The sequence below is a fragment of the Saccostrea cucullata genome, unplaced genomic scaffold, assembly GCF_032062105.1.
Source record: "Saccostrea cucullata isolate Sc308-1 unplaced genomic scaffold, CSIRO_AGI_Scuc_v1 ctg22440, whole genome shotgun sequence".
Taxonomy (NCBI): Eukaryota; Metazoa; Mollusca; class Bivalvia; order Ostreida; family Ostreidae; genus Saccostrea; species Saccostrea cuccullata.
In genome coordinates, this window is record NW_026923592.1 from 3080 (window position 1) to 18106 (window position 15027).

Sequence of the window (15027 nt, forward strand, 5' to 3'; positions counted from 1 at the left end):
TGGCCATGACCTAGATCTAAACAAATGCACAAATTCCTTTGACTCCTTATATGGTATACAGCACGGCTTTTTTGACACGGATTTCCAAAAAACCGTGTCTCCATATATGGAAAAGGACACGGGTTTAAGACACGGTTTACAGAATCCGTGAGTCCATATATAGAGACAAGCACGGCTTTCTGACACGGGTTATGTAAAACCGTTTGATCTCATTTAAATAATTCGGCCAATATCCCGTGCCGTGTCCGTGCCTCGACCACTTTAAGGCACGGCTTTCCATACATACTTTACATAGGAGCACGGAATGCTAAAGCATGGGTTTCTGGAGACGGAATCCGTGCCTGAGTCGTGTCTAAGCCGCCCGGACTGTTTCGTACGGGATTCCACGTCGCCACGTGGCGTCGATTGAATTTTGACATGCCACGGAAGATAGATAAACCTTCAAATATACAAAAAAAAAATGAGTTGTCATGATCAGAATTCGTGTTTACCTGGTAAGGTTGGACTTGAATGCCTCGGTTCCACGTGTTATCTATAGAATTTTTACATGCCACTGAGGAAAGGAATGCCTTCAAAAATAACACATCAAGGTGACAACACTGTACAGTTTTTATGTCAACCTTTAGATTTTTATGATTTAAATATACATTTAGATTGAAGCTCAAGATAATTCATGCACAAAAAACTTTATTTGGCATTTATTGCCAAATACTATATATATGCCACCTCGACCCCCTTAAACTTGACAGTTACTTGACACTATTTTTTAGATACTGCTTCCCTCCCATTTCTTTATACTGCCTTGTTTCACCTTATAACTTCACGTACCCTGTTAACGGCTGAAGCCGCGATCTGTAGACTCGTCATTGAACTCCACGTCGGCGATTTCCTCTCGGCCAACATCATGGCTTTTTCTTGATCTTTTAAATGGCACTCGTCAAGGACGCTCTTAGCTATGTGTTCAAATTCACTAAAAAAAATAAAGATTTCTTGAATTACATGCTCTATCGTTTAAATCAGATATTTTTAATAATATTTTGTACATGTATTAAGACAAAAATTTTGATACAATTTCATACTGGCAGTTATGGAAAAATACAAAATGTTCACACAAAATTCAAAAAGGTAAAGGAAAATCCAAGCAAATGACATTTTTTAGATGCAAGACAGATTAATGCAGATTATGCACTGTGCGCCTTTAACAATTTTTAAAAAATCAAAAGTTTTAAAATTTTCAATAGTTAATAATAATTAAACAACCACCATTTTAAGATCAATCAGAACACCAAAGTTTACTGGAAAATTATCTTAATCATCAAATTTGTGTTTCACTAATTTCCTTGGAACAACCATCAATTAAAGCATTTCATATTAAAACTGGGTGTAGACTCTGACATACTCTTTGTACTCTAGGATTTTTTCCTTAAGTGCTGACTCGTTGCTGTGGATGTGTTCCGCCATACTGCCGTAAATCCTGGAGGCCGCCACCGCGCTTGTCACCGGTTCACTCCCCATCTGCCACGCAAACTTGGCCAATTTTTGTCTAGGAAAATACCGTATAAGTTGAAATTTTAGCGAGAGGCAAATTTAGATATTTGTCCTTTAAAAAGGGTATTTTATTTTTAGCGATAAGCAATTTTAGCGATTTTTAAATGCTCACTTAAGAAGCTATTACAAATAAAACGCCAATAATTTTTAGCGATATTCAATTTTAGCGAACTCAGCACCCTTGCCAATGATGGCAAAATTAAATCGTCGCTAAAAATTCTGCTTATACGGTATCAAATCTTTTTATTTTACTTGCTATTTTTAAGTTTGAAATCTATCCTGTACACTAATTTTTGCAACTGAGAAAATATTCTGCATAATATGCACAATTACATAAAAAGTTTGCATAAAGAAAGAGAATCAAGCAAAACAAGGTCAGGAAACTCTTGGATGCGAATATAAGTTCGTTTATAGGAAATTATGGCTAAATATACGGAGCAATGAAACTGTTTACATCTGTTGTGCTTGCTTTCTCATTCATTAAATCCATAGAACTATTATGGACAGAATATTACACTATATTACCTTAACATAAGAATGGACCAAATCATCAGCTGTTTATACGGCCATTTAAACTGTCTCTGGCCGGCCGTCTTGACCGGTGTAAACTTGACTCCATTAGTATCTTCTACGTTGTCTTCCTCTATGTTGTGGTCGTATTTATCCATCAGCGACTCCATGAGCCGGGCCAGACTGTCGTAAGTAAATATTCTCGTGTTTATCTTACGATCCATCAGCTTCCGGAGATGAATGCTGTCTGTTCTTGCTAGAGACTGTTAAAAAAGAGAATGTTTCAAATCTGTTAATTAGTGTAAAGCGCAAGAGCCACTTAGGATCTTTCTGGCCCTAAGAATTTCTAAAGCATCAAAACTGCTAAGTTTAGGTTGAAAATGCAGTATTTTTCACTTGGATTGTTGGTGACTATGTATCAATGAACATGACGTAATTTTCCCTCTAGTCCAATGCATTTTGACGTCATAAAATGCATCATTTTTCCAAACATCCTGTATTTTCCTTTGAAAATGACCAAAAATTGTAGTATTATTTCAATATTTCATATAGAGCACAACCTTTGATCCAAAATATGAAATTACACAATGAAAGATTTGTTTCTGAAGATCCAATATTATGTTTTAATTTTTGGATTGTGGGCTTTGCTGAAGGTAGTCCAAAGCACATGTTTTCTACAAAATTCAAGAGCATTACATTTTCACAAAGCCTATTTTCTAATACCCAATTGATTGGTATAAAGATATATATATTATTGATGATTAAAGAGTTAGGTTATATATATCTTTATACAAATCTACTACATTTTTCTTCCTCTGTGAAGGTCATAAAAGTAATGAATATTTCTCACACAAATTAAATGTTGGTCAACTGACAGTAATAAATCACAATTGACTTAGCTGCAGGAGACACTAGGACACACTGACCATTTTATAGAGTTTTTGTACCACCTCTTTAATAGTAATAATTCTCAGCTGACCTATCTATAGAAGACACTGACCATTTCGTAGAGTTTCTGTACCATCTCTTTGATAATAATAATTCTGACTTATCTATAGAAGACACTGACCATTTCATAGAGTTTTTGTAACACCTCTTTGATAGTAATAATTCTCAGCTGACCTATCTATAGAAGATACTGACCATTTCATAGAGTTTTTGTAACACCTCTTTGATAGTAATAATTCTGACTTATCTATAGAAGACACTCACCATTTCTTAGAGTTTCTGTACCATCTCTTTGATAATAATAATTTTTAGTTATTTAAAGTAGATACTAGGACACACGTACCATTTCGTAGCGTTTCTGTACCACCTCTTTGATAATAATAATTTGTAGTTATTTAAAGTAGATACTAGGATTCACGTACCATTTCGTAGCGTTTCTGTACCACCTCTTTGATAATAATAATTTTTAGTTATTTAAAGTAGATACTAGGACACACGTACCATTTCGTAGAGTCTCTGGAGCCTCTCCGTGGTCAGGAACTCCTTCATCACCACGTTCTGCTGTAAAATCAGGGTCATGAACTCCACTCTCTCCTCTATAATAGCCTCCATTAACACGTCATCCAGACTCCCTGAAATAGTCCAGACGTACAATTAACACGTCATCCAGACTCCCTGAAATAGTCCAGACGTACAATTAACACGTCATCCACACTCCCTGAAATAGTCCAGACGTACAATTAACACGTCATCCAGACTCCCTGAAATAATCCAGACATACAATTTACACGTCATCCAGACTCCCTGAAATAGTCCAGACATACAATTAACACATCATCCAAACTCCCTTAGATAGTCCAGACGTACTATTAACACATCATCCAGACTCCCTGAAATAATCCAGACATACAATTTACACGTCATCCAGACTCCCTGAAATAGTCCAGACATACAATTAACACGTCATGCAGACTCCCTGAAAAGTCCAGGCGTACAATCATTGTAGAAAAAGATTATATAAAACATCCAAAAAAATTGTATAACACTTGGAAAGAAAATAAATCCCTACTATGTTTAGAATTGAAATTCATGTATGAAGTTGAACAGCACTCATGATAAACGTTTTGCATCCTTGGACATTTCTCTCATGAATCCATGTTTAAGGTAACACGTACATAATTAGAGTTAAAATAAATATGTAATGTATATTTCCAAAATGTCGAAGATTTGTGATTACGTGTGGAGATACATAAAAACAAACCTTGAAATAAGATGGCTTTTTTTACTATTCAAAGAAATTTTGATTAAGCTGGAATGTCTACACAAATTTACAATTTTGTCCTGAGGTCTTACCAGTGGGCCACAGGATGTCCTCCCTGAAGATTTCCTCCTGAGCTATGTCAGCCCTGTCCCAGGTCAAGGCCAGCTTAAGTTGGTTCTGTCGAATCTCGTCTGATGTGTCTCCGGCTTTAGCTGAAAAAATTGTAAAAAAAAAAATCTGACATACTTTCTCTAAATAATGAAAAAACGGCAACGTGACCATAATTTTACAAACATCAATATAACTGTGATTAATAATGATTAAAAAAAAATCCGACTTAAGGTATGTCAATCGTAATATAAGTACATATATACAATATCAAACATTTTTTAGAAGAATATTTTAGAAAAGTACTCATTTAGCATCACGATTCAAATTGCCAAGAAAATGGGGGGGGGGGGGAATCAGTGTGCATCTTACTGATCAATTGAGTTGACAATTTTGCTTCGTTTGATCCTGAGCGTTTGAGCAGATTTTGGTCTGGACCTTTATTTTTAAAATTCTGCACAATTTTTAAGTTTTAACATTTGATCTAGATTCTACAGGTTTTTAAAGAAGATAATGATCAAATTTTCCCTTTTGAAATATATATAGTACTGTTTAGTTTAAATTTCAATTTTTCCATGCTGGTTGCACACAGAGGGTTGTTTTTAACAGTGAAATTTTGTAAGGTGGTTCTGAAATTTATATTTAATTATCTCTTAGGGATTTTTTCATTATATTGTGACAAATACAGTAAATATATTCTGAAAGTCCAGAGAAAATTGAGTCAATTTTAGCATAAAATTAAAGTTGTTTTTTAATAATTTCTAAAATAATTACATCAAAGACCCTACTTCTGTTGTTCTTTTTTGAATATATAAGATATCTTTGATCAATCTCTTAAAATTCACCACAAGTTTAAGACTTTGAAATAATTTTTTTGCTTCTTATGTTTTTAATGCCAGAAAAATAACATTTTGTGAATGCAAAAAGGTAAAAAAAAAATGATTATATGAACCAATTAAAAGCTTTTTCTCAGTCACAATTTTAAAGTGTCAGGCTCTTATTTTTAAAGACTAAGAGTTTATTAGGTTCATGATATATTTCGATAGAAAAAAAATATTAGAGGGAAAATGTAGAAGATGTGATTTTTGACATGATTTTGATTTTAATTTTTGATTCAGACACAAATTTCTGTGCAAAAATGTTCTATTAATGTACTGTAGCGCCAAAAGAACCAAATTGACCCCAATTTTTGTTTGAATTTTTAATAAAGCTATATATTTAACAAAACAAAAATATAATTGACAAAAAAAAAGTTTAAGACTTTAAATATCTTTATCTTGAACCTCGTTAAATTGTCTTTGGTTTTATCACATTTTATCAGATGTAATGATGGCAATAAATATTATTTTACTTTGTGTAAACTAGTTTGAGTAATATTTATCATTGAACAAATTAATTTTGTGACTCTTTTGCACTGAGAAAGTAATAGATTTTGGGTATAAAAATTTTAAATAGGCATTAAAATGTTTCCTGTATCTAACATTTTGTGATTTTGGAAATAAAAGATCTAAATATGCAATAAAATATTTTCTTGTATCAAACGTTTTATGACTTAAGGATACAAAACACAAACAAACTTTATCATAAATCAGCAATGTTTCTCATAGATTTACATTTAAATCAGTAACCTGAGTTATGTTTACCAAGTATAGTGAGAGAATTGTATAAGATTTTCTCATAAGGATAAAAAATAGTGCAAGAATTTGTATGGAATTACAAAGAGGGCAAATTTTCTTATATTTCAGGGATTTATTATTCATGTCATTTCAAATCACTATCAGTCAAAAAATTTGTATCAATCCATGCATATTTTTTTTTTGGTTTGTGATAAGTAACCTTAAGTGCTGATTGGTTAGAAGTATTGTTTTATTTTAAATAATGAAATTTAAAAATTGATCCAAATGTGCGACTTCTTATCAATAAAGTGAGTGAATTTTATCTTTACATGTTTAATACATCTTAAAAGGCTTTATTTTCTCCACGTACGCAAAAATATATGGGGCTAGTTCCAAAATATATCAACAAATGTGTAAATTTGAGGATTTTTTTTCTAAACATCCTTCCACCACAAGATATATAGTCCCTAATAAAACTTGCTTATTTATGAATATATGAGCAGGTTTTTCATTGAATTATATTATTTCTGTTGTTAAATTTAAATGTGCCATAAAAAAATCATTTGTAATGAATAGTTTTGAAGTTAAAAGATTCTGACTGAACTTTTAAAAGTTAATAAATGACATACCCTAAAAAGAATACAGCGTCTGATTCAGAAAATATCTCAACGAGTGGGGGGAGGGGGGGGGGGGGTAGGGAGTTGAGGAGAAACTCTGATAGCAGATTGAAAATGAAGTCTTTTCAAATGAATAAAATTTCTTTTATGATGAAGCAAATCGATGCATTTCTTCTACATATGTATACGTACAGTTCAGTAAAGCAGTCAGAATGGCAATGTCCAAATCCTCATGTTTGTTCATCGGAAAAATGTTGATCTGAAGCCAGGACAACACAATATCAGAACACTTTAGAATACATTAAATTTTCTTTGGGCATAATAAAAGCTAGAACTTGGGGACAATTTTTTAAATAAACTTTTTTTAAAATAATTAACATGATGACTTAATTAACATAGACATCATTACCAAATAGAATTTGATATAAAGCCAGGCTTATACAGACAGGAGTTAATGTAAAGAAATTTTCGTCCTATTATAATTGTATTTATGTTACATAGTACACAGTTTTATGGATGTATCAGTACCAATTCTCTATGCTCCATGCATTTCGTCACATTTTTCATATTTTCCTTTAGATTTTCCTCAATATCCTTTTCCTTCCATCTCTCTCCATAAGCATCTAATATTTTCTCCTTCAACTTTCCTTCATGTTTGGGATTCAGTTCTCCCTTACTGCGTAAAAAGTCAAACATTAAACATAATCTGTATTATGTAAATAGCCAGCGTATAGATGGTATATATACATTATAACAGTTACCCGTAAGAGACAGATTTCGCCTGGGTTATACCGTATAGTGGATTGTTTGCTCTGCTTCAAAGTTTGACTTGTTTAATAGATTTTTTAGCTTGAATACCGTTCGTTATCTTCATATATTTCATAGTTAACACCAAACATTTCAGAATCTTCCAAATGACAGTGTTCTGATATAAATATGACATTCAAACGACAAATGGAGGCTAAATCTTACTTGCTGCGAGTTTTAGAGTAGGCATAAGCCAATATGTCCGCCGCTCGCCCCGTTCCCGAGCAGACGACGACGGGAATTTTGTGTTCTAGGGTCACCATGGCATCATGAATGGCATCCGTCCCTCCCTCTAAGATCACCAAGACGAGGGGAATGCCTAAACCTCCAGCTAAAAATCAATAAAAGTAGAAACCATTTGTTATTTTTACTACAAAAATTGTATTTTAATCATACAATTGAAATCATTATAAGCCATAATATTTTGCAATGTATCTCTGTCTGTGAAAATTACCTGGTATATTGACATATTCCATGGATTGCAACAATTAGTATGTCATACACTGATCCTTAAAAAACGTTTTATGTACTAACAACAGCGATTGAGACAAATCAGGAAAAGTCAAAACATCAATGTAAATATCAGAGAACTGCCCTGTGATTACCTTCTTTAGGTTTGGAAACTTTCTGTTCAAACTGAGCCCTGAACTCCGAGGCCCCAGTGTACGTGTTCCTGAACCCGTCATCCACAAACACAAAGTGGGTGTGGTTAGGATTCAGGGGGACAGGTTTACCGTGAATAATGACATTACTGGTCTTAAAATGCACCGGAAAATGACCCTGGAATGAACAATTATTAATCATTCAAATTACATATAGATTCAGTATTACATGTCTAATAATTATGCTTATCATAATAGTAAAAATCTATTCAATTAAATATAGAAATGGATACAGTGCTAAAAAGCTAGTATGGAACCCAAGTAACACCGCTTCAATATTTTACAGATTTTGTATTTCAAACAATCAGGTGAACAAGTCTGGTTTAACATCATATTGCAAGGTGAGTCAAAACAAGCTTTCCAAACATTTCTTTTCTGTGTAACAAAAACAATATAAGACATACATGCACATTGTAATTTAAAATTTTTGGAACTTGAATTCTAAAATGCATTACAGAGAGAGAGAGAGAGAGAGAGAGAGAGAGAGAGAGAGAGAGAGAGAGAGAGAGAGGAGAGAGAGCTAATATGCTGTAAACAATCCTTCTCAATCTCTTTATGTGGAAGTCAGGACGGTCAAAAGGAGACAGTGGACATAACAGTCTCTTTCGTGTTCGATGACTTACATTGCCGTCACTCTCTAGGTACTTTCTGTCCTTGACGTACCCCCAGGGCCCGATTCCGATCAGACGCAGTGTGTGGGTGATTCTGTCGTTGTCCCACAGGAAGGACTGACCCTCACTGATGGCGTTACCCACCGCCTTCATCACCCCCACATTGGACCCCGTCGTGATCAGCCACGCGTTAGTTGTCTTCGCAGCCTGGAACAAAACGAAATTCGAGTCAACCAGAACAATGGACATGATGAAAACTATGAAATGTAGGTACAAATTTAAACAGAGAAATCTGCTGAAACATTACCATCTGTCATATGATGGAAATCAAATACAACTGTAGCTATCCATTTTTAATTTGTAATGAAATGCATATGTTGTTCATTAATTTTACATTTTACTAAACCCAAAGGTAGGAGGTACTTAAAGTAGGTTTTAAAAAGTGGAGAAGGAAAATTAGGGGTTTAAAAGCGTATAGGAGACCCAACACTTCTGGATATAAATTACTTGAAAATCCCCATTGTATGGCCACCTTACCTCATTTAGGACACAGATTCAAAAGGTGGGAAGTTACAATGTATAAGAGAAAAAGATTATAATGTTGGGAAAATAGGAAAATCTGATGATACTGTGTAAATATATAAATCTGATTTTAAAGGGAGTGGAGGAGGAATATTTCAATGTTGTGTGTAGATGACATAGTGAATGTAAAATTACTGGAAGTGTTTGGGAAGTAGGGGTGATGTGTTACCTTGATAAGACCTGTGTTGAAGGTTTCCCTCATTTTGTTGTCCAGTTTGAAGCTTTTTGCCCCTCCTATCACTGAGATACACAGACTGGGCGGCTTAGGCTCCATTATCTTCCAGTGCTTCTCCATCAGCTCCAGGCATTTGTCTACGGAATCCTTATGACTCAGTCGAACATACTAAAAACAAGATGCCCGTGGGCTACATTGTTCACATTAGCACATTGACAGAAGCAGTAATCTGTTTAGTATTGAACAGTGTGGAGACTAATTAACACTACCTCAGGATGCTTCCTTATCAATATTACTAACCATTGCTTTGAAAAGAAGAAACCTTGACCCTCTGTTGTGCTCCAACCACTGGGGTCATGATTTAAACAAACTTGATCAATTGCAAAACATAACTTTGCTTCTGTATTAATAATACTAATATGACTTAGTTGGTCTTGAGATTTTTAAGATATTTCTTTTGAAATGTGCATGATCAGGTCTTACAAGGATATATTGGTTTTCCTTTTACTCTATCTGAGTTAAGGAATGGAATGATTATCAAGTCAGCACTGTCTGAGGGTATACTAGTATCACGCAGTACTTAATTTTTTTCTGATATAGAAATGGGGACTGTGTAAGGCACTACTTGCACCATGTTTTTTCCTTGGTTCCCATTGATACTGTAGGTAAGAACCAAGAGTTTCATTTTTCTTACTAGACCCAGAACTTCACATTAATTTCTCAGGATGCTTGCCACTGGTGTTAATAACTTTTATTTTTTAATTTTGCTCTTACCCTTAATTAATTTTCTTATTACTGATTTACATCTAACGACTTCAAATAGCTTCTAAATGCCTGACTTTCCCAAAGCTTTGCATTGAACATCTTTGCTTTGGCTGGTCGATTCCAAAGGTTATCAGGTCATTCCATTATCTGAAGTCTTCAAATGCCCCTAAACCATAACACCTTTATATTCCTTTGTATAACTATTTTTGCCCATAACTAACCCCTGGTTGATGATTTGAAAAAACCTTGAATCTATACTACCTGAGGATACCTCTAAACGAAAATAACTAATAGTGGCTTATCCGTTCTCGAGAAGATTTTAAAACACACTACCAATATATTCCTATTAAATTTTGACCCCTGCTGTGGTAGGCTCTACTGCAAGAGGATATATTCTGAGGATACTTATATTATTATTTGACTAATCATGGCTTTGCTGTTTTTGAGAAAAAGATTTTGAAAACATTTCATACATTATCCTATGTAAAATTTCGAACCCCTCTGTTTGTGCCCCTCTCTAGCCCTTGGTGGGAACAAACTTGAATTTACACTACCTGAGGAAAATACTACATGAAGATGACTAAAATCTAGAATATGCAATTAAGCTTTCAGATAAGTGTCATCTTTTCTTGTCCTGTGGTTCTTGAGGGAAAAAAATTTGAAGATGCCCCCAAATTCAAATATTCAATGCATCTCCTTGTAAAACGGTGCTGTAACTCTTCCTGTGAATAAACTTAACCCAAGGATGATTTGTGGAAAGTTTATGTAAAAATGGAACAGTCAATTTTGAAGAGTATAAACAAAAAATTAAACAGACGACATAAGGACGCCGGCCACTTTTTGATCAGAAAAGCTCTCATGGGCCTTCGGCTAAGGTGATCTAAAACATAAGAATTGTCATCTAAACACCTCAAAGGAATTCAAAAATACGGTTGTAATTCCCTATTTCTTTAGAGTGGCCTGTATTTTTTATTATGATGATAAAAATCTACACCTTTCCCAATTCTTATTTATTATTGGAGATTTCAGGAAAACTTATACCTTTGCAGGTTTATATCCCCCTAACTGGTTATCATTGTTTATAAAACTTATTTTCCCAAACGTTGTACAAATATTCTCCCGAAAAGCTTCCTCTTTGCTCCACGGAACTACAGGCATATTGCTTGGTGGGGCTTTGAAAAGTGTTTCTCGATTTATGATGCTTCGCAAATCTTCAAAAACAAGAAACAAACATGTAAAATGGTACAGTAACAATTTTACATATATTTTTCATCAAAACAATAACAAATTATCAAAATGCATTATTTTTTTCAAATATCATGCAAAGTTGAGATACCTTTTCATAGAAGATGAACCTATTGTTGTCTTAGTATTTAATATTATCAATAAAGTGTCTACATACTAGTGTCTGGAATAAGATAGGCCTCCACAATATCTCTCTGGACGTTATTCATTGGTTGTGCATTAGAAAGCCCAGCATGCTCTGTCAGAATCTCTCCACAATGGCACCTTGTAATTAAGACAATACCTTTATCAAACTGATAATGCAGTACTGATTGCTAAAAAAGTACAATTTTGTTAAGTCTCCAATGTTCATTTTAACTACAAGATCCCGTCTTTTTTCATTCTTCCTATCAATACTGAACTTTCAGACTTACTTTAAGTCCCTTATTTTCTTGACTGAGGTTTGGTTTGGTTTTGGCACAAATTTACTGCATTCTATTTGTCGGAAATGCTGCTTTACAAATGTTATATGTTCTCGTTTCCTCTGAAAACAATATCAAATAAATACTCATTATATGAATTTAAAAGACTTTTTTTTTTAAAAAAGTCTTGCCATTTAGAAATTCTAAGCTTTTAAATAAATCAACTGTAAAAAGAAATAAAAATAATGCTTTCATATGTCTTTTTCTTCTTTTTAAGCGTCTCCACATGAGTGAAAAATTCTCGAGAGAGACGTAATATAACGTTTTATCAAATACAGTTGAACTTCTGTATCTTGAACAGGGGTATCTCCAATACCATGGATAAGTCGAAGCGATTGTGAAGTCCTTACCACGTATTTATTAAGTGTTTTACTTTCTATATCTCGAACCCTCGGATATTTCAAGGTTTATCACTGCCCAATCCAGTTAAAGATAACAACATTTAACTGTATTGATTTACAAATCAATTGAACAAACCTTTTGAAATTCAAAATCCTGGTTCAGTTCCATCGAATGCCACTGAATTCGACCCCACTCCGGACTCTGATCATCATAAAAACTCTTCTGTTGGTATCCTTTGTAGCCGGGCATGGAAGAGGATGCAGCTCCCCCTTGATCAGTGGAGAAGGTCACTTGATCATATTTATCTGATGGGTATATTTTTGTGTCCAGCCCAACACCTGCCATTTTTTTCTTCGAAGATTGCAACTGGTTGCAAGGGCAATTAACGACAACAAAGATCAAATCGAAAGCTTAATGAATATTATGTAAATTAATTATTATAAAAGCAAGCAAGACATACAAAAATGGATAAAATATAATTTTGCATCAATTTGCTCAATTTAACAAAAAGTCATTATTTTGATTTGCAAATCTTTCGGTTTAAAAAATTTGGATCCCAGGGAAATGAATAAAAATTGTATCAGTTCCTGCACAATCTTTTATTTAGCTGTATAGCTTGAAGTAGTTAAAAAGCTAATTTATGAAGCAATTTTTTTTAACTTGATAAAGCTTTTTTAATACAAGTTTTTACATTTCTTTAAAATAAAAAAATAAGCAAAAAGGAAGACTTGCAGGTAGATATAGACCTAGTCCTTGTTCAAAAGTTCTTTCATTTTTTTTTTTATAAATCCATCGTTTCGCCAAAAGCTTAATTGCAGCCTAGACAGCATGTTAAAAAGTAATTCAAAACGTGAAAACTTTCTATGATTGTCTACAATTGGTTAAGCCACTTAAAATTTGAGCCAAGGTACAGCCTTGCTCAACAATTACTGTACTATTACCCGGAGATGAAAATTTTGAAAGGTAAATGCATCAATTTTTGCTCGGCGTGATTTTTTTTTCGTGACATCTCTTTTAGTTACATAAAGAGAATAATTTTTGTCCTCGAATTAAGTTACTTACACTTACGTATAGTTCCTGTTGATTGCGTTTAGCTAAAGAAAATTTATTATATGCATTTTACCTTAAATGTCTTATATCAACAGCAAACATGCAGTCAAGGAAGTGAATAGAAGTAAAATGCAAAACCCCCTACAGAAAAAATAGGTGTTTATACAACTGAAAATTTTGATCAAAATAAGTTCACAAACAAGTGGATTCGAACCATAACACTAAAAATAGAATTGTTGGTGAACGTCTGTGGCCTGTCTTTATGAGCTATACTGAATATACAGTATACGTCATAAATATAAAACAATGTGAAGTAAAAAGATTTTCAAATTTTGTAGGTTTTTGCAAGTATCAACACTGAGACAGTTTGCCTCTAATTTCTTTTTTAAATTATCCTTCAGGTCACAATCTATCAAAATTTCATGATTAAATTTAAGAGCAGGGTTGACCTCACCTCCGTAATGTAAAATGACATCGATGCTCTCTTTATAAAAAGACACTAGTTTTTATCTCAATCTGTCACGATGGCATGGTTTCTGTTTTATGGAGAAACAAACTTATTCCTTGCAACTTTCTTAATTCATACAATGCAGAAGTTTATAAGGCTTCCATGACGCAAAACTATTTTAAAAATTATGTACAAACCTTTCATTTTCTTTTCTCCACTTTATCTATAATTCAAAAGCCTATCTGACCATTGAAAACTATGAAAGAACGAAAAAAAAACTTGTATCTAATACGATAATACGTACTAATAATGCTTTTTAATTGAAAAAAGTGTACATTATATTTGCAGTGATTAACTTTATATTCATATACTCATATATTTTATATTCCTTCCTAGATACTCAGAAGCAGAGAAGATTTTCTGGGGAAGAATTCATTTTCAGTATACTTTCAATATAGCCACATGCTAATAAGGGGACCTTTGACCAAAGGACCGCAATATTCACAATTTTTGAACAGACACCCATGTACATAATAACCATGCACTTAGTATGTTTCCTTAATGGCAATGGACAGAAAAGATATTCAAAGAAATAATGCATTTCAAATATCCTCACCCTAACACCAACATCCCTTACTCTGGGGTCATGAATTTGAAACCCTGCTCAGCATAATCATGCAATTAGTTTTCAGTTAAATACCCAAGGCTAAAGAAAACGCGCTCGCATATTTCTTTTCGTGACACCTCTATCAAGGAACATGTATATAAAGAGAATTGAAATTCGACCCAATCACGCGATCTTTTTGCTCATTTCTGAGTATCGGGCCTCCTCCAGTGTTAGTGACGTCTGAACTTCATAGAAGCTCTCTTGTTGGTATCTCTTGTAGTCGGGCATGGAGGAGGAGGCAGCACCCCCTTGGTCAGTGGAGAATGTGACAGGATCATATTTGTCTGATGGGTATATATTTCTGTCTATCCCATCACCTACCATTTTTTTCAAAGCTTGGAAGTCAGGGCAATTAACAAAAATCGAAAGCTAAGTGAAGAAGGATTTGGAGATAACAACAGTATTCATGTAAATTAATAATAATAAAAAAGAAAACAAGGAAGACTTACAAAAATGGACAAAAGTTTAATTTTGCATTTTCTAAAATTAGTTTGTAAATCTGAAATAACCATAACAATTAGCCATCTTTCATACTTAAAGATGAAAGCTGCGTATTTTAAAAATAAAATTCAACATTAAAGCGAGTGCTGCAAAGCCCCGCTCA

At 33.7% G+C, this 15027-nt stretch overlaps 1 protein-coding gene across 1 annotated transcript; it reads right to left on the bottom strand.

The window, feature by feature from the left end:
- Positions 1 to 287: 287 nt before the first annotated feature.
- LOC134264453 (transient receptor potential channel-like) lies at positions 288 to 14747 on the bottom strand. Its single transcript, XM_062746756.1, is given in 17 exon segments — positions 288 to 569; positions 829 to 970; positions 1400 to 1543; positions 2074 to 2321; positions 3508 to 3638; positions 4360 to 4479; positions 6801 to 6867; positions 7137 to 7284; positions 7581 to 7746; positions 8021 to 8195; positions 8701 to 8895; positions 9440 to 9613; positions 11252 to 11421; positions 11613 to 11719; positions 11869 to 11978; positions 12394 to 12668; positions 14501 to 14747. Coding segments are annotated over 17 exon segments (2901 nt in total).
- Between the last annotated feature and the right edge of the window lie 280 nt (positions 14748 to 15027).